The 22,147-nt window shown below is 45.8% G+C and overlaps 1 protein-coding gene across 3 annotated transcripts; it reads left to right on the plus strand.

Moving 5' to 3' along the window:
* Positions 1–4,773: 4,773 nt before the first annotated feature.
* Positions 4,774–21,626, plus strand: IVNS1ABP (influenza virus NS1A binding protein). Of its 3 annotated transcripts, none has more exons than XM_082287643.1 (15): positions 4,774–5,060; positions 10,592–10,822; positions 12,037–12,163; positions 12,475–12,644; positions 12,730–12,805; positions 13,531–13,704; positions 14,077–14,202; positions 15,585–15,692; positions 17,837–17,963; positions 18,498–18,722; positions 18,801–18,922; positions 19,099–19,225; positions 19,308–19,439; positions 19,590–19,763; positions 20,196–21,626. In XM_082287643.1, the coding sequence occupies exons 3-15, from the start codon at positions 12,053–12,055 to the stop codon at positions 20,447–20,449; spliced, it is 1,926 nt and encodes a 641-aa protein (XP_082143769.1). In that variant the 5' UTR covers positions 4,774–5,060; positions 10,592–10,822; positions 12,037–12,052; the 3' UTR covers positions 20,450–21,626. The 3 variants fall into 3 exon arrangements, with proteins under 3 accessions (XP_082143769.1, XP_082143770.1, XP_082143771.1); XM_082287644.1 differs by lacking the exon at positions 4,774–5,060 and adding an exon at positions 9,917–10,174; XM_082287645.1 differs by lacking the exon at positions 4,774–5,060 and adding an exon at positions 10,233–10,339.
* Positions 21,627–22,147: the final 521 nt, after the last annotated feature.

The raw sequence follows: 22,147 nt of genomic DNA on the forward strand, positions 1-22,147 counted from the left end.
CTCTGTTCATTTGTTTTCCAGAGATTCCCCACTGTTACCATTCTTAATTAACATTCTGATTTTTCACCAGGACCATGAGTGAAACTAATGATGCAACTCCAGAGGGAGAAAACTAAAAAGAAGGAAAAGCAAACTGGGAGCTACCAGGCTCCAGTACAGCCAGCAAACACTTAGTGAATGCAGCCCCAAGAACAAATAGTACAAAGCTTTTACTTGCGTGCACAGTCAGAAGCTGGCAGAAAGCTGAGGGGTCAGGAAGGCAAACAATTCAAGTGCAAAGTGTTTTATTGTAACCCTCTGAACAGGATGTTTCAGCCAAAGAAACTATTGTCCTTACGGAAGCAAGATGTACAGGTGTATGGAATGAGGCAGCGTTTTTGTAATGTACAACCAGAATATATTTGCAAATATCACTGCCCAGCAACCATAAGTTAATGTAGTTGAAAAGCCTTTAATTTTAACTAGGCTTCCAGTCCTAAGGAACCAATAACAAAATTTCAAGTTCTATAGGAAAGCCACAAACTAGGGATTTTTTTTTAAAGGCTTATTTCTGATCAGAACCTCTTGAGCACGTGTGCAAAGTCAAAAGGATCAGACTTTAGACCAGCCTCCTTAAAATCAGAGAATCTCAGAATGGCTTGGGTTGGAAGGGACCTTAAACCTCATCTTGTTCCACCCACCGCCATGGGCAGGGACACCTTCCACTATCCCAGGTTGCTCCAAGCCCCATCCAACCTGACCTTGGACACTTCCAGGGATGAAGCATTCACAAATGTGCCACCACAAATGTTTGGAATCAAGTCTGAATATCAACTTTGGATTTTTTTGCTCCAAGAATGATGATGGGACAGGTACTGTTTTGTGAACACATCCCTACTTCCGAACTGATGTTACATCTGGGTTAAATACTGTCCCAGGCCAAGGAAAAATAACTTGTAATATAAATAAAGGTAGTATCTCCATGCCCAGAATGGATCTGCTGACAGTTGCCTGGGGAGAATTGTCTTGAAAGAGTTATAAAAGCCATAATTTTTTCTAAAATTGTAGCTATTTTCTCTGTGCAAGATGTATCTGCAGCTGGGAGCTCACATGAGGCTTCATCCCAAAGGCTGTGTCTTTGAGATGGAAGAATTGATCCTTCAAGGACGAAAGAAGTGTTTTTTTTAAAGACATTAACTAGTGGCTCTATCAGAATCCTCTGAATGTCTCCTATTGAGTTCATCCAATGGAATTAATTAAGGAGACTTCTGTTTGCTTAATGGAAATGAGACAAGACATAATTTATAGCCTTGGTGTGGCAGTCTCTAGCTTTCTGTCCAACACAAATCAAGGAAGGTGACTGTGGTGGAAGAATGGTGTCTCCTGAAATGAAGGAGGGAAGTTGTTTATATTGTTCAAGAAAGATGAACAGAGATTTGATGAATAGAGAACCTGCCATTAAAATGTGAGGCCATGGCTATTAAACCTGTGTCTTTGGATACTCCTTCATAGTGCTTATAAATTTCCTACATTCTTTGCTCCTATGTAGAGAATTTATCCAAGACTATCACTGCTTTGCTATGGGGAAGGAAAGGAGATGAACTGCCCTGCTCAGAGTAGCTCTTATCAGCCAGCCAGATGGCAAACGACGTGCCAGAATTTACAGGGAAGAGTTCAGTGTGGACCATTAACCCCAACCCAGCCCAAAGAGCATTAAAATGTCACTGCTAAGGACTCTGAGAGCCAAGGCACTGGCAAAATGTGTTCCACACAAGTACTTTTGCAACCAGAATGAATTATCGAAAACCCTTCCAAAGTGCAGCAAGGAAAAGTTATGGAATGAGTAGATTGGTGTGACAATTACACAGAACCCAAGTAAATTTCAATTGCAATACATATCTCTCTATATATATTTCAAAAATATACATGATAAAGGGTATTTAACTAAATTGTATTCATTTTCACAAAGCATTTTGCTCATTCATAAAAACAATTTTCTATTTAAAACAAGAGCAGGGACTGGATTCCCTGGCTGGTGGTGCTGCACTGCACTGAGCTGTGCTAGTCTGTGTCCACAGAGAAACACTACGTGACTCTGGATTTAAAGACATTTTGTAGAGCAGCTCATGAGGAAAAAAAAAGCCCTTATTCCCACTTCTAGGAGTAATATATTTTTTCTACACTTCCTCCAATTTTACAGCAGCAATCCAAGCCACATATTTTGCTCTAACCAAATACAATATTTTCCCCTCTTGGGTGGTTTTCATGACAAAGTTCAATAAGAAGCAGAGTCCGATGTTGTAACATCAAGCCTTGCAATACCCAGAGACATCAGATCTTTGGATGAGATGTGGTGGAGACCAACAGAAGAGCCATCAGGGACACCTACAGACACCTGACTTACGGGAAACGTGCCATTTGGATGACAAGCAAGAGGACTTTCCATGCATTAGACTGTATTTTCCATGGCAGGAGACAACAGGTATGCAGAACATCCAGAGCCTCCACAAGCATAACAATCAGTTCTTCTGGTTCAGCTCCCGGTAACTCCATCTCTTGGTATCAACTCAGTCCACCGGTCCCTTTCCATAATGTGTTCTTCTTTAGAAACAATTAATATTTAGCACAAGTTTCATTGGGAAGGGTTGCAAAGCTTCTAGCCATTTGAAACAAAGATATTTGCGTGTTATAGAAGTACCTTCCATCATCATAGTATCTCATCCAGAGTAAGGGTGCTTTAATGATTTAAAATAATTTCATGTTGATTGCAAAGCAAAGACCGGAGGAAAAAACCCCTTTTTTTTTTCAGTGGGAGTGAATTTGGGTGATCAGAATGCAATTGGCCCAAAGGAGAGCTGAGCTCCTGGCCTAGCCCTGCTCTGCAAAACCCCAAAAGTGTTCCCCTGTCACGGGGGTCTATATGAAAATAACTGGGAACACTCATCTGCTAACTGTGCTGTGGGGAAGCTGCTGCTCCTGCTCTCTGACGTCACAAGTGGTGGCTGACAATGAAAATTGATGGTGATTCATAAAGGCATCTCCATCCCTAAGAAAACCGGAACAGCAGCTTGTGTAATCCAGAGATTTACTTAATTAAGGAACATCCCAGCACCGTTCTATTTGATCATCATTCCTTTACCTCCCTCTCCCTCCCAGCTTTGCCTTTGATTAGCAGAGCCCTGATAAGAGACTTCATTCAAAAGAAAGCAGAGAGTGGGAAGGTGATTTAAAGGTGAAGTGTGGCTGGTGATTTAAAAACTGAAAAGAGGCAGTGGGAATGTCTCAGAGAGGCTGGAAGCTGGGATTATCCTGTTTGCTACGGGCAAGGTGAGAAGCTGGAGAGGGCTCATCTGCAGCTGAGATATATGTGCAGGTGAGGAATATACCTACAGCTTAATGCCTCTGCCTGCTTCTGATGAGACAAGATCATTATTTGCAGTATTTTAAAGCCCCTTCTGTGTGAAACCTCAGAATGGCCCAACTTCAGCGTTTTACATGCTTCTCCACTGAGATTCTTGAAGAGTGTTAGAGAAATGGATAAATATTATAATATATGACAATATCATGTACATTGCACAGCAGAGACACTGAAGCTGTAGCTAATGTAATCTACAGGCTTCCTATTTCTTGATCAAGGCGGCCTCTGAATCTGGAGGAAGCACTCAGGGAAATTGCACGGGAAAGTGTATGCTGCCTTCCAAGTGACCTTGGCACTTTAAATCAGGAAGCAAATATGGATCCTCAGACTTCACCCAGCCGATAGTTTATTTATGATGCTCTTGCAGCAGCTCTCAGGCCCAGCCATGAATCAGGAGCTTGCAAACACATAACAAACAGACAGGGCTTCAAATACCCCTCATTTATCAGCAGGGATGTTTAAAAATTAATTTCCCTGGAAAGATAGAATTTATCCTGAAGAGTGTGTGGGTATATTTCTCATCCAGCTGGGAAAATGCCGTTCCCAGAGGGATTCCAGGGAGATGGAGTAAGGTGGGATGAAGCTGGCATGGCCTCACACAGGGGGCAAGCTGCCACGGAGAGTTCCAAACATTAAACACGGTATTTTTTTGGTCAAATAGGTATGATGCCTTGAACTACAGCCCAGACTGATGAAGAGTCATGGTTGAGGGAGTGCTATAGCTGAGGGGGTAACATGGCTGAGGGGGTGTTACAGTTGGAGTGTTGTGGCTGACGGGGAATCATGGCTGAGGGGGTTCATAACTGAGAGGGATCCACGGCCGAGGGGGAGCAATGACAGAGGGGGAGTAATAGCTGAGGAGGTGAAACGGATGAGGGAAAGTCGTGGCTGAGGGGGTGTTATGGCTGAAAGGGAGCGATGGCTGAAGGGTGAAACGACTGAGGGAGTGTTACGGCAGAGGAGGAGTAGTAACCGAAGTAGAGCTGTAGCTGAGGAACTGACATGGCTGAAGGAGAGTCACGACTGAGGGAGTGTCACGGCAGCGCGGGTCTCACGGCTGAGGGGGTGTCGTGCCTGAGAACAGGCAGCGCCAGGTTTGAAAAATAAAGGTTACTGAACCAGTTGTCCTCGTGGCTGAGCACTGCAGGCAACGCTGCAGGCGGCAGCCAGTACCGGCAGAAAGGAGCACGGCGGTTCAGCCCCAAACACCTCCTCCGCCTCACCCTCCACGGGGCACGGCGCCTCTTCCCGCCGGCCCTCAGCCGGGGGGGGGGGGAAGGAGGCCGCGGCTAGAGCGCCCTCGGGCGCGGAGGGCGGGAGGCCGGATCGTTTCGTAGCCGAGCGGGGCCGCCCCAGCACCGCCTCCTCCCCTCCCCGCTCTCCTCCCGCCCCGCGGAGGCGGAGGGTCCGGGGCGCAGTGTCGTGCGTGTGCCCGTAGCTCTCGTGGCCGCGCTTCTTCGCTCCGCTCTCCTCCCGCAGCCTTCCCTCGGTAGCGCCGCGCCCTCCGCTCTCTTCGCTCCCTCCGCTCTCTCCTCTCCTCTCCTCTTCCTCCGTTCCTCCGCTGCCCCTTCCTGGCCGGCCCGGGCTGCGCCTGCGAGTCTTCTTCCCCCGCAGTCCGGAGGCCCCCAATATGTTCAGCGCCGTCCGCGCTCAGAGGCACCAGGTACGGCGGGCGGGGGCTGGCCAGGGACCGTGCTGGCCGCGCTTTGTTCGGCGCTGGGGAGCGGGTGGAGGCGGCGGCCCGGGCGACCGCCTCGCACTCGGGGAACCGGTGCCCCTGCGGACCCGCCGCGCTTTGTTGCTTGTTCGGGGCCCGTTTTCTTGGGCCTCGGAGTTGTCCGCATGGCCTGAAGGGCGTGAGGCCGCTCCCTCCGTGCCGGGGGAACGGGCGGGCCCCGGCGGCCGCCGGGTGCGGTGTTTCCCCCGGCCGGGAACTCCCGGGTTCCCCGTGCGTTCGGGTGCGGTGCCAAGGTCAGGCGCTGCCTCTCCAAGCGCCACGCTGCAGCCGCGGAGTAGCACCTTCCTAAACCCTTAGCGGGGGGGGATGGGGGGGTAAGAGAATCGCGGGAATCCTGGACTTTGAAGGAAGTAGCCGCTCCGGGATGAGCAACGTGTGCTGACAGCTGGTTGCCAATGTCATGACGCTCCTTGTCATCTATACCAGTTCTAGGAAGTGGGGGATAATGAAGCAAAAACAGTGGCTGTCAGCCCACGTTAGTGCTTCTGGGAAAAGCTGGTGAGGGTGAATGACCAGAGCCGTTTGGTTTTGGTTTTTGGGGGTGTCTGGGGAGTGTACAGTATTTTCTGCCTGCATGCACCAGTTCCCAGAGCTTTTTAGATTTTTTTAGAGGCACTTCAAGGTAGAAAATGCATTTGCATTGGCACTTTTGCTTTTCCTTTACCCAGCATTCCCACAGACAATAAAACCTGAATTGGTTATAATTTCATACAGGGTAGAAAAATGCTGACAGTGAGAGGCAAAGCGTCCGAGTTATTTCCTAAGGAGATGAGTGGTGATAGACTAATGGAAATACAGTCTCATGTCTCTCCTTATTTGTGTGCTTTGTGAAGGGAGGACTTTTTTTGTTGTTTGCAGTGATGAGTGTGTAGACACCACATTTATTCTCTTCTGTCAGCAAGCTTAAATAAAAGAAAGCAAGCAGGATGTGGTGCTTTGATGGTGAGATTGGTGTAATTTTAGAAAGCGGATTTTGTAGCCACAAGCCTGACTCCTGGAGCACAGGATACGACAGTCAGGGAATACTTTCCAGTTAGGAAGCTGTGTGTTAGCTGCTGTAATTAGGTCTAATTTTGTCTTCCTCAGCTTGAGTTCTTAAGGAGTAGGAGATGGTAAGAAAGTCAAAAACTGCCCAGAATGGGGGTGGAACACAAGGAGGGCATACAAACAAGAATCACTGGTTACGTGACATGTTTGGAGAACTGTGGGAAGTGTGCATTAGTAGAAAAAATAAACCCAGGGGGTGGGGAAAGGGGAGGAAAGAACTCAGATTTTAGTAGAGTGCATGTGAGGCAGAAGGTTGAAAAAGAGATGTAGATAAAGACTGTGACAACAACAGCAAAAGTACAAGGTGGGAAAGGAGAGGAAAGGCAGAACCAGTGTGAAAAGGGAACTAATGACCAGAGCTAGGGCTCTGAAGTCTGGGAGGCCAGTCCTGGAAACCAGTGCTGAATGGGCAGCCAGGGTGTTACAGCTGAGGGTTGTCGCTGGAACAGCAATAACATTCAAGCATGAAGCCTGCTGCTTATAAATTTTTAAAGTCTGCATGCATAAATGTGTTTGGAAGCACTCTTTATAGAGGACAGTCCAAGCATTACATCTTCCAGGGCTGCATGTAAGAGATTTTGAAAAATGTCCACAGTACTCTGTCCTTCCCCTTTCAGTTCCTAACCAGTGATAGCAAATATTCCCTCTTCTCTCCCTCTCTCCTCATTGTTGGCATGGGAGCACGACTGAGGTTGATGTGCAGGTGAAATAGAACAGTTTTGTCTACAAGTCATAGTTATCAGTGAGACTAAATCTTTAGTGGAAAGCAGCTGAAAAGTGAATAAGCAAAGCAAAATTGTTGTAAATTCCGAGTCTTACTTCAGATTACTGGTATAAAGAGATTGAGCCTATTTAGTGGTGTAAAGTATGTTGGTAAGTGTCTTGGTCTGTGGTGTTTTGCCCAAATGCAGGCTCAGACATGAATAGATGGTGCGTTTTTACCATAAATAAATGCTAATGTATGAAAAAAATATTTTGAGGATGTTTGGTTTTATCTTCTGATATAGGTAATGGACTGTGAGCAGTCGTAGGTGTGACCTACATTTCTTCTGAGCTGGGCTGTCAGAAGCCAGAAAGCACTGACTGGGTGTTAAGTTCCATTTTTGTTTCACAAGTGTCAATCAAGTGTCTGTCATTATATCAGCAAGTATTGACTTTAGGTCAAAAGATTAACAAGTATCTCTCCCAAAGTAGTGCTTTACCTGTGAATTGAAGAAGTAATACCTTAATTTGACTAAAAGGTTTGTGCAGAATTGGCACAGAGCAAATACTGCACATGGAAAACGGGCTGTATTAAAGATGAGAGGTAAAATAGATGGTCCCTGTGTTGTTAGGTCATGGGCAAGGTGACTTCTGCCTCTGGGGCTTGTTGTCTCGGTGGTCACCTGAGAGCACAGCTCCTGCAAGAAACTCTGCGGGAGAGAGGCCTAGGGCAGCACTGAGGATCGCTGTGTCTGAGTATCATTGCTATTTAGGTGAGTCTTCTTGAATGTACCTTTAAATGGGCATACAGTGAAATAGAGGAGTTTAAAAGGAGGGAATCTCCCTTCTGGAAGTTCAGGTGTGCAGCCAGTTTATCTCTGAGTGCGTTATGAGCTGTCACTTGCTCATGGTCCAGTGGTACACATACATGGCAAAGGAAAATCTCAGTCTGTGCACAACATGAGGTGGTCAAGAAACACAGTTACTACAACAAGGTTGTGTTTAAAATTGAGCAGCTGGGCAGACATTTGAGTCCTGGCATTGCTGTGCTTGGGAACAGCCAGGGTGCTGGAACACACCAAGGGGATGTCCCATGGCTTCAGGCCTGCCTGAGCCCAGCGTGATTGGCCCTTGATCCAAGGGGGTCTCCAGCCCCAACACCAGTACCAGTCCTTACTGTTCAAACTACAACAAAAATCCAGAGTTTATGGATTACTCTTATTTTTTTTGCATCATTTTAAAAGTAAGTGCGAGGAATAGCTGCTCTCAAGTAGGAGTTTTCTCCAATGGAATGTGTTGGTCCCATCTGGGATGATAATTCTGTAGTTTTAATGTGTTTAGAGAAGTGCATTTGGATGGAGCTTGAACAGTCATCGTGTCAGAAGCACCAGGCTTTACCTGGCTGACAGTCATCTGGGAACATCTCACTTGGCTTAAAAAAATTCAAAATCCTGGATAATTATAAAAAATGCCACATAGTTCTTGATGTGCTGAGCTAAAAGGGAATATAGGCAAGGGAGGGAAGGTAACAGCAAAGTGATTTTGAGTTTTAAAAATAATTTAAGGGAATGAGTTTGTTTGCAGTACCTGTTTATAACCTTTAATGCAGAATAGGCAGCGTTCTTGACTTTGCAGTGAATTTTGGCTGATAGTTTGGGTTGTGTTCTAGCAGAAGTACTCCAAACCAAAATATGGAAAGTTGTGAATCTGCTTGTGCAGATTTAATGCTGTTTTGAGTAATAATGTTAGCCATGACACACACAACAGCATTGAAACTCTGTGGCAGCAATTAAGATGTTCAAGTTCCTAGATATTCAGATTGGACAATACCATTAGGGGCATAAGTGCATCTGCATGGGATTGGTGTCTTGCACAAAGGAGGACTTTAAAAGAAAAATCTCCTGTTTCAATCCAGAACTATTTTGGATGACCTTCTTAGGTCTTCAAGGTCCCAAGCAAGTACATGTGGAAGAGTTAGAACACTGGAAATAAAACAGATGTGTTACAGCAGAATGTGACAAAACATGCCCAGAGATGTAAACAGAGCGAGGCTGATTGTGGGATTTAGTTGGAATTGTTTGACTAGCTGTCCTGTGACTCGGAATGTTTTGTTGCGTTGAGTCTTTGGGGAAGGTGTGGACATCAGGCTGTTGGGTTCTGTGTTTGAGAAGTTTGCTTGCTTTAAAAGTTGCAGTGATTATGCCAATTGTACCAACGGGGGAAGCGATGACTGCCAAATGCCTAATTAAATAATATTTGTTAAGTAGAGCTTGGTGTCAGCTTCATAACTTGCCTGTAGGATTACAAAAATAATATACCTTTATTGCTTTAGATTTCTTTTCCCAGCAAAGCTCACTGGCATCGCAGTGTGTTTCAGGAAGTTGTGTCCCGGGGTGCTGCTCCTGCAGTGCCCCAGCATTCCGGAGTGCTGCGTTCCCGGCGGACGCTGCTGTGCTCGGGAGCAGGTGTTCCCTTCTCCCGGCTGTGTGGCTGTGCCTGCTCCAGCAGCCAAGCTCAGCGAGTGTTGGTTCTGCCTGCGCAGCTCTCTGCCGGCTGGAATATTCTGCGTGCCCAGCTGTGGGGATGGGGGCAGTGTCCTGTGGAGCTGGTCCGTGGTGGGATAATGCCCCCTGCCGCTGCCGGGAATCAGCCTCCTGCTGGAGCTGCCAGGCTGCCTGGGCACCAGGCAGGTACTGCTCCTGCCACAGTCACCCCTGGCCTGAGCCCTGGCCATGCACCAGGGTCACAAGGTTCTCTTCTCTGCAATGGAGGGCACTTTCAGTTTTTGACAAGGAGAAATGAGCTGCACCTATTTTTAGGAAACCCAGTTCCCAATGTGGCATTTATTCTGTAGGTACAAATATAGTGTTGGAACTGAAGTGATTGATGTTTTCCTGAGGTGGTACCAGGGTCATGGAAAGTTCCAGAATGAGTGTTGCCTGTTCCCTCCCTGTTGCTGCTGCTCCTCCTCCTCTTCTTCCCTCCCCAAAAAATCCCTGCATAAAGAGCCCACCAGCATGTGGATTCCCAGCGAAGCCACCCTGATCTGCACTGCTGGTGCAGAGCTCAACCAGAACCCAACAGATTCTGTTCCCAGCGTGGCAGAGAGACTTTTTACCAAGGAAGGCTGTCATACAGATAGTGATTCCTGACTTTATAAATCTTTCTGGAAGTAGCAGAGACTGGAGACATGCCCAGTCATTTCAGACATGTCCTTAATCCATCTTCAGACAATTTTAGGCATTCGGTAGAAGAAGGCTATAAGTAGATGAGCACAAGAAGAGCCAAAGGTAGGAGGCTTGTGGATTGTGTGCTTTTAGAAAATGGAGTCATTTTTGTTGGCTTTACGTGTGAGTTACCTACTTGTGCAGGCAGTAATGATAATAGGACGTGCTGAAGGGCAGAGTAGGTAAGGGATTGGCTAAAAATGGGATTCAGCTCTTCCAGCTTTTTCTGTAAGTACTAGTTTAGCCCTTTTCTTGTCTCCGGGGGTATAATGGTGATGTGGTTGATCTCTTATTAGGCATGAGGACATATTGGTGTCAATATGGAATTTTTCAGGCTGTTTGCTTTTTGTGGAATAAAACCCACCTTTTTTTGTGAAGAAAAACTTGTTTATTTGGGTCAGGAACATACATCAAGTTTTATATGAAATATGTGGCGGCACTAACTGTTTTCCTTACTTGATACCTTCTCCTTTATTGCAGGTTATGATGCATGATTATCACAGAAGAAATTCATGTCTATAGCTCATAAGGACTTCATTACATCATCTTCAAGCCTGATAGTTTTGGAATCCATATTGCAGCTGCAAACACACGTCTGCTTTTGCATTTCCACAAACATCTTCCTTGTCAGGACATCCTGAAACTCAAGTGCTCTGTTCTAACACAGTGATACCATTGGGCTATTTTAAATTTACAGTCATATATTTGCTGGTAAGTTGTACCATTAATTGTGTATACAGTAGTCAGTACTTCTGCTGAAATGATGCAAATTTAAAATCTTGGTGTCCTTTCTTTAATAAAACATGACAAATGGATATTTGTAAGAAAGATTATTGTTGCCAGTTTAGAGTTGAATACTCACAGTAGTAAGTGAATTTAAAATAGGTAGATTAACACTAGAAGTATTTTATGGGAGCCTTGCTATTTTCATTACTGATTTTTGCAATCCACTTTTTCTGGTTTGGAGTTTTCTTATTTAGTGTGATCTTCAAAATTTTCTTAAACTTGAGATGGAAATACAAATTGTTGTTGGTAACATTAATAGAATTCCACATATGCTTTCCTCTAAGATCTTTAAGGTAACTGTACTTCTGTGTATGTTAGCAGCTCAAACTTACAAATCTGATTTTTTTTTTTTTTTTTTAATAATTACTATTTCAAATTCATTAGGTCACCTCAGGGTAATAGTTTAGTATTCTTAATTAGCTTCCTATTTGGAAAGTGGTTAACTAAAAAAGAATCAATTAAAGGAGCTATAAAATAGCTTCCAGATAAAAAAGTTAAGTTTCCTGGTGTTATTTTTCCGGTCTTGGACTGGTTTCCCTGAGGTGGTATGTTTGTATATGGCCGAGGTCTTCCGAGGAAGATGTTCTAGCTTTGAAATGGCTTAAAATGCATTATTGTTTTTCAGAATTTATTAAATTCTGTCTGTTTTGTTGGTCATAATGTTCTTTCATGACTCCCAGCTGCTCTAAAGTACTGAGTCATTACTCATAAAATCAAACAGAAAATGTTTATCTATTCTACTTCACTAGCTACTTTAAATTCTCAGTTCTTATTTTTCAGTGTAGCTGGGTTTTGCATCTGGAAAAAATGCAGCTGGACCAGGGTGATAGGGAGCAGAAAGTGGTGATGAATAATGATAGCTGGGGATGGATCTACCAAAAAAGATCTTTAGAGAGGGGAATCCGTGTAATCCAGTGGCTCCCAGCTTGCTCCCACAGAGCTGGCACAGGTTCTGCCTGTGGTTTGAACCCACTACCTGCTGAAGTGATGTGGATGCATTAAAAGTTGTAGCCTCAATCCCTGAAAATCACAAATCCATTAATTCCCCTGCATGTTTGTTTGCAAACAGTGTGTTGCCAGTACTGCTGTACTGAAGCAAGATGCTGTGTGTGTAACCTTTACCCATTGTGTGTGTGCAGCCTGACCAACACCAAAATGATTCCCAACGGATATTTGATGTTTGAGGATGAGAACTTCATCGAGTCGTCTGTTGCCAAACTCAACGCCTTACGGAAGAGCGGTCAGTTCTGCGACGTCCGCCTCCAGGTAGCTGTGCCCTGCCCCAGTGGGGTGCCTGGGGGGGTGTGGGGGTTGCACCACATGAAGCTGTTGCTTCAGTGACTGGGAGATGTGAGATTTTAGAAGCCTGTTTTTCTGAAAAATGCATACTAAAAACCACCAAAATGGGGTGCACTTTGAGAGAAGTGATGCTTACTTTTAGCTGGAGACTGTTGATTGGAAAAATGGGTTTGAACTATGGCACTCACTTGAGTAGGCCTTCATACTGTGAAAATACAAAGGTAGTTACAAAAAATCCTCACCAGCACATGGGCTTCTTGTTTGTGTTTGACATAAAGGTGTGTGGACACGAGATGCTGGCGCACCGAGCTGTGCTGGCGTGCTGCAGTCCCTACCTGTTTGAAATCTTCAACACTGACAGTGACTGTCATGGGGTTTCCCATGTGAAATTCGATGATCTCAACCCAGAAGCTGTTGAAGTTCTGTTGAATTATGCCTATACTGCTCAGTAAGTAGTTCTCAGAGTAACTAGAGAGGGGGTAGACTTCTGTTTGAAAAATCAGAATAATAGAGGCAAATTCTATCTTTAATAGGTTAAAAGCTGATAAAGAACTGGTGAAAGATGTATACTCTGCAGCAAAGAAGTTGAAGATGGAGAGGGTTAAGCAGGTACGGTTCTCAGCTCTTCTGGAAGTCCATTCTGCCTTCTCAGGCTGACAGCATCGCACCTTTTGGTGTTAGTGAGCCAAAACCTGATGATTCTGTGGAAGAAGAGTTCAGCACAAAGCTCCTGTAGATGTTCCTTAGCATGGTATTGATTTGGCGCCAGCTGGATGTGTTGTTTCAACTTGAGCTGTCTTGGTGCCAGAGTGTTCTCTGAAGTTACATTTTGTATTTGTGCACCTGTGTAAAAAATCCAGCTTTGAATCTTGGCTCATTCCTTACCTTCAGGTCTGTGGCAGCAGTGCTGTGCGTGGTTGTGTTGGGAGCATGAACAAACCTGTAAATCTGTCAGAAAAAGAATAATCCACACACTCCTGAACATAAATTTGGTAGTGCTTGACTTTGGAAATACCCTTGGCTGCAGATAGGGGTACTCTTTACAAGGGAATTGGGATTATTAGCTCACCTGAGAAATAGTTTTGGATAGGTGTTCAGTAGAAAAGCGTGGGGTCAATGTAGATGTCCGTAGCTTCCAAATGTGTCTTTTTCATTTAAGATGTGCATATTCCTGTGGAAGGCAACATTCCCTCTACAGCACTGGCATGGGGATGACAGCAGACAGTCACTGTGCTGCAGTTAGAAAACAGCTGCTGCTGTATGTTGGGGTAGATAATTTAAATGTATAAAAACTTCTCTGCTTGTACACTAAGCCGCAGCTCTTTCCTTGCCAGGTTTGTGGTGACTATTTGCTCTCCAAGATGGACGTGCAGAGCTGCATCTCATACCGGAACTTTGCCAGCTGCATGGGAGACTCTCGGTTGTTGAACAAGATCGATGGCTACATTCAGGAACACCTTGTAGAGATTTCAGAACAGGAGGAATTTCTCAAGCTCCCACGGTTAAAGGTTAGCTTAAGTTTGTAGAATTCCTTCTGGTACAGGATTTCCAAAACGCAACCTGAGAAGCAACTAGGATTTCCTTTCCCTTTTGGGGGAAGGAAAGCTTGGTCTACTGACTGCTGCCAACAGTGTGACAGTTCTGGATCTGTGTCCTGTTCTTACTGCTGTGAACCTTAACTGTAGAGAACACGTGCTGTCATCCTTTCCAGGTGTAAAAGGTGATTGTGTTTAAATGTGCTTCCTAGTTCCATAGGCTGAAAGCATCTTGTGGTGTTTTCTGGCTCTGTGGTAAAGTGAGAGTTGTGCTCACTGTGTAAAGTACAGCATGCTACAGGGTAATTCCTAGAGAGTAAATCATCTTTTCTCTTCTCCCTCAAGCTTGAAATAATGCTGGAAGACAATGTTGGCCTACCCAGCAATGGCAAATTGTACACAAAGGTAATCAACTGGGTACAGCGCAGCATCTGGGAAAATGGAGGCAGCCTGGAAGATCTAATGGAAGAGGTTAGTCTTTAAGAAAATGGGATTATGGGATTAAACATTAAAAAAAAACCAAAAAAAACAAGGAAAAAACCAATATGAAGGATGATCCCATTTTACTTTTTTTTTTTTTTTTTTCACTTTTTTAACTATGACCCTAAAGAATTTAAATTTTGCTGTAGGTACCCCTAAGCTGAGAAACTGGGGGGGTGTTCAGGTGAGCTGAATGCACTGTTCAGTCTGGTCTTCACTTTCCTTTTTGCTCCCTGTTGCTGTATAGTAGCCTCAGAGTGGCCTTTATCTTCTTTAGTTTGGGGAGGTGGTACTGAGACTTGCCATAGATTGGTGATGTTTTCCTTTGCAGGTTTTGCTTGTAAATGCACAGTAGGTAAAAGCTTCTAATGGTTGTTCCTCCCCGTTGGTTTATCTCCCCATAGGTTTATTAACAAAACTAGGATACCAAGGCTGAAGAACCAAGAAGAGCCTCAAGTGTATTGACACGTACAGAAGCAGCAGTCCTGCCCCAGTGCTCCTAAGAAAATCCGCTGTGGGCAGAGAACGATCATGATGATTTAATGGTGTTTACTTACTCCTTTACAGGATGCATTATTATGAAACTTGTGTGTTGTTAAATGGCTTTATTCATGAATACTAATGGTAGATGTCGCCTGGGCAGTGTTTAATGGCAAAATTAGCGGGGAGACAAAATTCTCAATTGGCTCCAGCAAATGGACTTTACCAAATCTCATGAAACATCGGGATTTTCCAAGTCTGTTATTACAAGCACGAAAGATCCCCAGAAACACTTGTCTAGGCAAAAGTATATGTTGATGCTATCATATAATCTGAAGTGTGTATTTCCTCTTGGAGAAACTCATTTAAAAGCTTGATCATGTTGAAATTAAGATGCATTTCATTGAAACAGCTGCATCTGATTTCAGTGGTGGACAACAGTTTCTTCCAGAACTTAAATCTGTGTTGTCTTCACTCATTCCCATACCTTTCTTTTAGAGCCCACTGTTGGCTTCTCTTGGCCTTTTTTGATGGAGATAAATATGTGTATTTTTCAGAGCAGAAAACTTGTGTGCAGGGATAAGGAAAATGCTTGCATGAGACTGTGAATTTGTGTAACTTTGCAAATTAATGTGCCTTTTGCTTGTCTAATGTTTCTGTGCTGGGAAAACAGTAGAAGCCCATGGAAAATGAAGATTTCTCTCAAGCTGAGAAAGGAAGGAACCTTTACCCCCTGTTTGAAGATTGCCACCATGACATCTGCTTCCTTTTAGTTTTGCCACTGTGCAAGCTTGAGATGAGCTGACGAGCAGTGTGGTGTCTGGGGTAATGTGCCTGTAGCTGAGGAGCACGGAGACAGCAGCCACATGGGTGTTCTGTTGTTGTTTTTGCAGGTGCAAACGCTGTACTACTCAGCTGATCACAAGCTGCTTGATGGAAATCTGCTAGATGGACAGGCTGAGGTGTATGGCAGTGATGATGACCACATTCAGTTTGTGCAGGTACAAATTGCAGACAGTCTCAGGTAACCCCAGGTAGACTGGAGCAGTTTACAGCACACCTGAAGTCCTGTGTTCTGCTGGCAGAGAAGGCAGCAGGTGCTGTAGTGGAGAAGTGCACCATGAGAAGGTGTCTGGCAGGAAGCTGCTGCAGGCCATGATGTGCTCTCAGCTTCTGTCTCTTTGGCAGGCTGGGCTGACTCTTGGCCCTTGCTAAACAGAGTGCTCTGACTTCAAAATCAATCCTGGCTGTTAGAAGAAAGAAGAGGCAGACAAGAACTCAGCGGTAGGAAGTCAGCTGAGACCTTGTAGAGATCCCAGAGACTGTAGAGAAACACAGACTGCTTGGCTTGCAGTGGGGAATGTATCTGTTAAATTTGGCCCAGAAAAAGGTTCCAGATCCAAGTTCTAATCCTTGAGCTGCCAGCGTCCGCTTCTTTTGTTCAGCTGCACTGGCGGTGTAGCTGCCAGATCTCTCTGATGCTTTGACAGTGCAAATCACTCCTGTGCTTTTTGAGAGGTCTTTCTAAATGGCTTTTATTTTTATTTCTAACCAGGTGTAATCCTTGAACTCCAGAAAAACCACATGGCTCAGTACAACGCAGGCTAAGATAGAAACAGTAAAAAAGGACTAGCAGTTGTAAATTATCAGTTGCTTTATACAAATGAACTTGGTTTAAATTTATGATTTTGAAGCAAATACACTGTAATATTTATAACAGTGAAACAGGTTCACACAAAAAGTTTCCTTCTTGAAATTTTTAGCTATTGTGTACGTAAAACACTGTCCATCCCAGAATGTGGATTTTAGAAATGAAATGAGAGGAAAAGGAAAAGCCAGCTAATTTTCCAGTTTCTTAATTGTTTTTAGGAAGCCTTCACAGAGTTCTCCACTTCTGCATACCACTTGTAATGCTTACAAGCAGAGAGGTGAATGTTCAGAAAGTTCATTTTCAGAAATAAGACCAGGACTTCTCAACAGTTTTCTACAAATCCTTTCTGATAAGAAAAACCAACTTCAGACATCCTAAACAATTGAGAGATTGTTTATTGATATTGATTTTTGTATCGATTATTAGTGGTATGATTTATTATTATTATTATATATTACTAGTATCAATTGATTATTGATACTAAGAAAACCGTGGATGCCAGTTCTGGAAAAAGTGTAACTTCTACATTTTTAAATTACAAAACTTTGTATTTTCTGTTGCTGTCGAGGCAATTTTAAGATAAGATCATAAGTGGTTAATTGGATGAAGGTTCAGAAATAACAAAAATGTTCTCCACAAGTGCACTGGTTGGCACGGTGAGCTGAGCTTAGCAATCCAGCTCCTCAGTGTGAGATTATCTGAGTTAGGTGATGTGTTTCAGAAGTCTTGTGACAGTTTCCATGGAGATCAGGCTCCAGGGAACTGTGCAAGCATCGCAGACTTGGGACTGTGGTCATAAACTCTGCTGCTTGAACAGAATAGACAGCGTGGTAACTTCCTGTGCTTCAGGAAGAGCCTCAACAACCCAGCCAACTGTGCTGAAACTGGAAATTTTGCGGTTTCTCTTAATTGAGCAAAATCATGTAAGCTACAGTATAAATTTAATTGGAAATGAAATGAAAGCAGAAATCTGTTAGTGGAAAGTATCAAGGGAGTAAAATCCAAGAAACAGCTTATCTGAGCACAGAGGGGAACTGAGGCGAAATTAATTTGTCTTCAGGGAATGAAGAGAATAGTTAATTCACTTCCAAATAGCATTATATAATTAACTCAAGTTCCAGAAGCAGAGCTTGGGAATGAGGCTCCTAGGTGGTAGCTCAGTTCTCTGCAGCTGCATGTAGCTCTTTCATTACATTTGTAAATCCTGCTAGGAATGCACGCTCACTTCCAGGGATTTGCAGTCCAGCACCAGCAGTAGAAAGTTGCAGTCGCAGGATGAAGTGAGTCCCAGGAGAAAAGTGTAGGGTGGTTTTTGGCCACTGTTGCTGGGCAGGCAAGATGTTCTGCTGAAAATACAGGTGTGCTATAAATGCTGCTCTGCGGAGGTGGTAGACAAGTCTGCTCTGGAGTGGCTACGTAGTATCTCAGAGAAGCACAGGTAGAAGAAGCTGTAGTCTCTGGCTAGGTTTCTGTAGCTGCCTTTTGATTTTGCAGAAGAGGCCACCACGTGAGAATGATCACAAGCAGATCAGTAGCAGCTCCTCTGGAAGTCTTTCTCCAAATGCTACTGTTCAGAGTCCTAAACACGAGTGGAAAATCATTGCTTCAGAGAAGACTTCGAGTGAGTAACAGGGGCAGGGGTTGTCTAACAGATGTGTCTGGTCTTGGGTACCTGCCACCTCCTGCTCCCTGGGGATTTCCTTCACATCTCTGAGGAATGCTGAGGTGTCTTTTCTTACTGATGATACAAGTCAAGTAATTTGTAGGGTGCTTCTGATGTACCTGGGCCAAACTGGGATTACATACATCTCAGTTCCTTATCAACCAAATCTATGGTGTGTATCATTTTCCCAGAAAATCCTAAGGAGATAGGCAGTCCACAGTTAATTAACAGAGCTGTTTGGTCTGTGTGTGCGAGGAGACTCCCAGCAAATCTTTAAGTTGCTGTCATATGTCCTTCGAGCACTCTTTTAGTATCTAAAGCATAGTTGTTGATAATTAACACTTTTTCTAACGCTTGGAACCAGTAACCTGAAAAAATGAAGTTTCCATGCTGTCAAGGGGAGTGGCACAGCCAGCAGAGCCCACTTGGCACCCAGCTCAGTCCCCCTTCACATGGCGCCCTGCTGACGGTGGCGGTGTGCTGTCCCTGCAGGTAACACGTACCTGTGCCTGGCTGTGCTGGACGGGGTGCTGTGCGTCATCTTCCTGCACGGCCGCAACAGCCCCCAGAGCTCCCCCTCGAGCACCCCGCGGCTGCTGAAGAGCCTGAGCTTTGAGCTGCAGCCCAGCGACCTCATCGAGAGGCCCATGTGCCCCATGCAGTACGCGCGCTCGGGGCTGGGCACGGCCGAGCTGCACGGCAAGCTCATCGCTGCGGGTGAGCCAGGGTGGGGGCACTGGGCTGGGGGGTGGGCTGGTGCCTCTGAACGTGGGGCCAGTAACCTCTCGCTTGCAGGGGGCTACAACAGGGAGGAGTGCCTGCGCACCGTGGAGTGCTACGACCCCGAGAAGGACACGTGGACATTCATCGCACCCATGAGGACACCGAGGGCCCGGTTCCAGATGGCGGTGCTGATGGTGTGTGGGGTGGGGAGCAGGCCTGTGGGACACTGTCCTGCCTGGGCTGAGCTGAACGGGACACACTGAATAGGATGGCTCTAGAAGTTGTTTCTCTGTAGTCCACGGTTACCCGAGTGCTCAGGAGCTGAGTGTGGTGTGCTGAGAGGTGACGGGTGTTGGTTTGTTCCTCTCAGGGGCAGCTGTACGTCGTGGGTGGATCAAATGGCCACTCGGATGACTTGAGCTGTGGAGAGATGTACGAGCCCGAGATTGATGACTGGATGCCTGTCCCAGAGCTGCGGACCAACCGCTGCAATGCAGGTGAGGCCTGTGCAGCACCCGGACTGCAGGGTGGAAACTCAGCCAGTTATGACTCATGTCCCATGCTTTCCTGTATCAACAGGAGTGTGTGCCCTGAACGGAAAGCTGTACATTGTGGGTGGTTCTGATCCCTATGGCCAGAAGGGACTGAAGAACTGCGATGTGTTTGATCCTGTAACAAAGGCTTGGACGAGCTGTGCTCCCCTTAACATCCGTAAGTTTGTTGGGGAGCTGGGGAAGGAAGACGAGAAAAGGGCAATTGCAGAACTGCACCAAACGAAAATCTACACCAAAGCAAAGCCCCTTGGAGTTGCTGCTGCTGCGGGCTGTTGCTGGTGGCTGACTGTGCTGGCTTTGGTTGCAGGGAGGCACCAGTCGGCCGTGTGTGAGCTGGGGGGGTACCTGTACATAATCGGCGGGGCCGAGTCGTGGAACTGCCTCAACAGTGTGGAGCGCTACAACCCCGAGAACAACACCTGGACCCTGATGGCGCCCATGAATGTGGCACGGCGCGGCGCTGGCGTGGCTGTCCGTGATGGTAGGACTGGGACTGCTTTTGCTGCTGCTGCCTCAGGGCTTTTCATCTTTGCTCTGATGCGAGTAGAATACAAAGCTGTGCTCCTTTTTGGGCAGGAATCCAGTAGGAGCCTGGCTAAACTGCCAGTTTTAATTAAAAAACAAAAACCACTTGGTTGTGGGGCATTCACCCCACCTCTTCTCAGATTTGTCACTGTGCAGCTTCTAGAGCTGCACCTGCTTGAATCTGGACTTTGCCCCTACTCTGACTCAAGTTCCTGTCAGCTGTCATGGGCAGGAGACCCAAAGCAGGTCACTCCTGTAATTGCAGACCTTCACCAGGTTGAGGTCTGTGACAACAGCTGGGGTCCCTTTGGGCTTTGTCCAGCCTTCTGGTGGGAACACAGGGCCAGCTGGTGCTGAGCAGTGAGCGTGGCTCCTTTTCTTCACACAGGAAAGCTTTTTGTGGCTGGAGGCTTTGATGGCACGCACGCAGTGAACTGCGTGGAGATGTACGACCCTGCCAGGAACGAGTGGAAGATGATGGGCAGCATGACCACGCCCAGGAGCAACGCTGGCATCACCACCGTGGCCAACACCATTTATGCAGTGGGGGGCTTTGATGGCAATGAGTTCTTGAACACACTCGAGGTCTACAATCCAGAGTCAAATGAGTGGAGCCCCTACACCAAAATTTACAAGTTTTAAGTGAATTAAATTCCCTTTTCAAACTAACAGGCTTAGTGATGTAATTGTGTTTCAGTAGAGGTACACCTGTGAATAGGGGTGGGGAGGGCATAGACGTTGCCAACAGCAACACAGAGCTTTTGCATATTGCATATTAATGTGCTGTATATATTTGTTTTGGAAAGAATATTGAGATGAAGGGTTTTTTGTGTATTTTAGAACTTCAAGGTTTTGGGTTTAAGATTTTGATGATAATGCAAGAGAAACTAGACTGGGCATACCACTTCAGGAGCTTCCCCCAGTGTTCATCACTTTGCACATTGGATGACTTCCTGGAGGAGTGTTCTTGGGGCAGGAAGGGTAATGTTTGTGGGGGATAATGTTTTTTCTTTCATCAGGCCTTGGTTTCCTTCAGTAACTGGAACAATCTGTAACAAGAAGCCTTATTTAAACAGATATAATGGCTATTTTTTTTATTAAAAAAAGCTGACATGCCTCTGCTAATACCTTATCTTTTACAATTGCCTTTTTATAACAGTTTTTATATACTCAGCAGAGTATTTTGTCTGTTGAAATGCAAATGGCAGATAAATGGCTATTGAAACAAAGAGACAGCCTTGGAGTTCCTAGAGCCCGAGTGGGACAGTGGATTGCCCCTGCAGGTGAGCTGCTGCCTCTGCTGCAATGGTGCGAGTTAATGTGTGCCACCTTCCTTAGAGCTGCACAGGGTTTCTGGACATGACACAGCCAAGACTCTCTAGGGTGGGGAAAGGATTCTGGCTCCAGGTACTTGGAGGAGAATGCAGAGTGCGCTTTCTGTACAGCAGTTTTGTTATTCCGGGTGAGCTGATCTTTGTACAACAACAACTTGGGGAGGGGGGTTCTCATGGGTTTTAAACTCTTGCCAGCTGGCAAAGAAAATGTGTTGTAGTACCTGTCTTAAGTTTATTTTTCTAATATTACCAGCTGGAAGTGTGATAGAACATGAATAACTTGATTTTGTATGTGCTCATAGTGCTGTTTTAGTTCACTTTCTCTATTCCTCTAGATCAAATGTTGGGGTGGGATGACTTGGTGTCTAATGTGTAGTGCTGCACATCTAACTCTGGGTGCCAAAACTAGCACTGACTGCTTGCTGCTGCTGCAAACACATTAAAGGTACCGTTTGGGAAACCCTCGCACCACAGGCGTGCCCTGACCTGGCTCCGTGTCCTTTTCTTCAAGGAGGCGGTCTCCAAAGAGGAGTCTGTGATACTAAAGTGGCTGTAGGCACAGGACAGGGGTAGGGGCTGGAGTGTCCCATGTCCCTTGTGCCTGCAGGAGAGAGTCAGGCTTGCTGCTGGAGGGACCAGGGCTTGGAGCACCACAACCCCTGGGGTGTGTCTGCTCAGGGGCTGTGTAACAGAAACCTCTCTGCAGAGTTGGGTAGTGCCCTGCAGGGCAGGGGGTGCAAAGCTGCACCTGGAGCTACTGCTTCCCCTGGGCAGCTTTAGGGATCAGCTACACCAGTGATGGCACTAGGCCAGGTCCTGTGCAGTGGGGCAGGCAGGAGCTGGCTGCTCCAGCTTCCCACAGGAGTGGGAAAACACACCAGGCCCAGGAACTTCACTGGCCCCTGCAGGCTGTGAAGCTGGTCCAGCTAAGCAGGGAGAGCCAGGAGAGTGGGGAACAAAGCACTTCTCCTCCACAACAGCCCCTCCCAGCCAGTTGCCCACAGAG

The sequence above is a fragment of the Coloeus monedula genome, assembly GCF_965178545.1.
Source record: "Coloeus monedula genome assembly, chromosome: 9".
Classification (NCBI taxonomy): Eukaryota; Metazoa; Chordata; class Aves; order Passeriformes; family Corvidae; genus Coloeus; species Coloeus monedula.

Excerpts from the sequence above, each read along its gene's own strand:
- IVNS1ABP (XM_082287643.1), top strand. The coding sequence starts at position 12,053 with ATGATTCCCAACGGATATTTGATGTTTGAGGATGAGAACTTCATCGAG. Across the intron at positions 12,645-12,729 it reads AATTATGCCTATACTGCTCA|GTTAAAAGCTGATAAAGAAC; the intron begins GTAAGTAGTTCT and ends TATCTTTAATAG. Across the intron at positions 18,723-18,800 it reads CGGCAAGCTCATCGCTGCGG|GGGGCTACAACAGGGAGGAG; the intron begins GTGAGCCAGGGT and ends TCTCGCTTGCAG.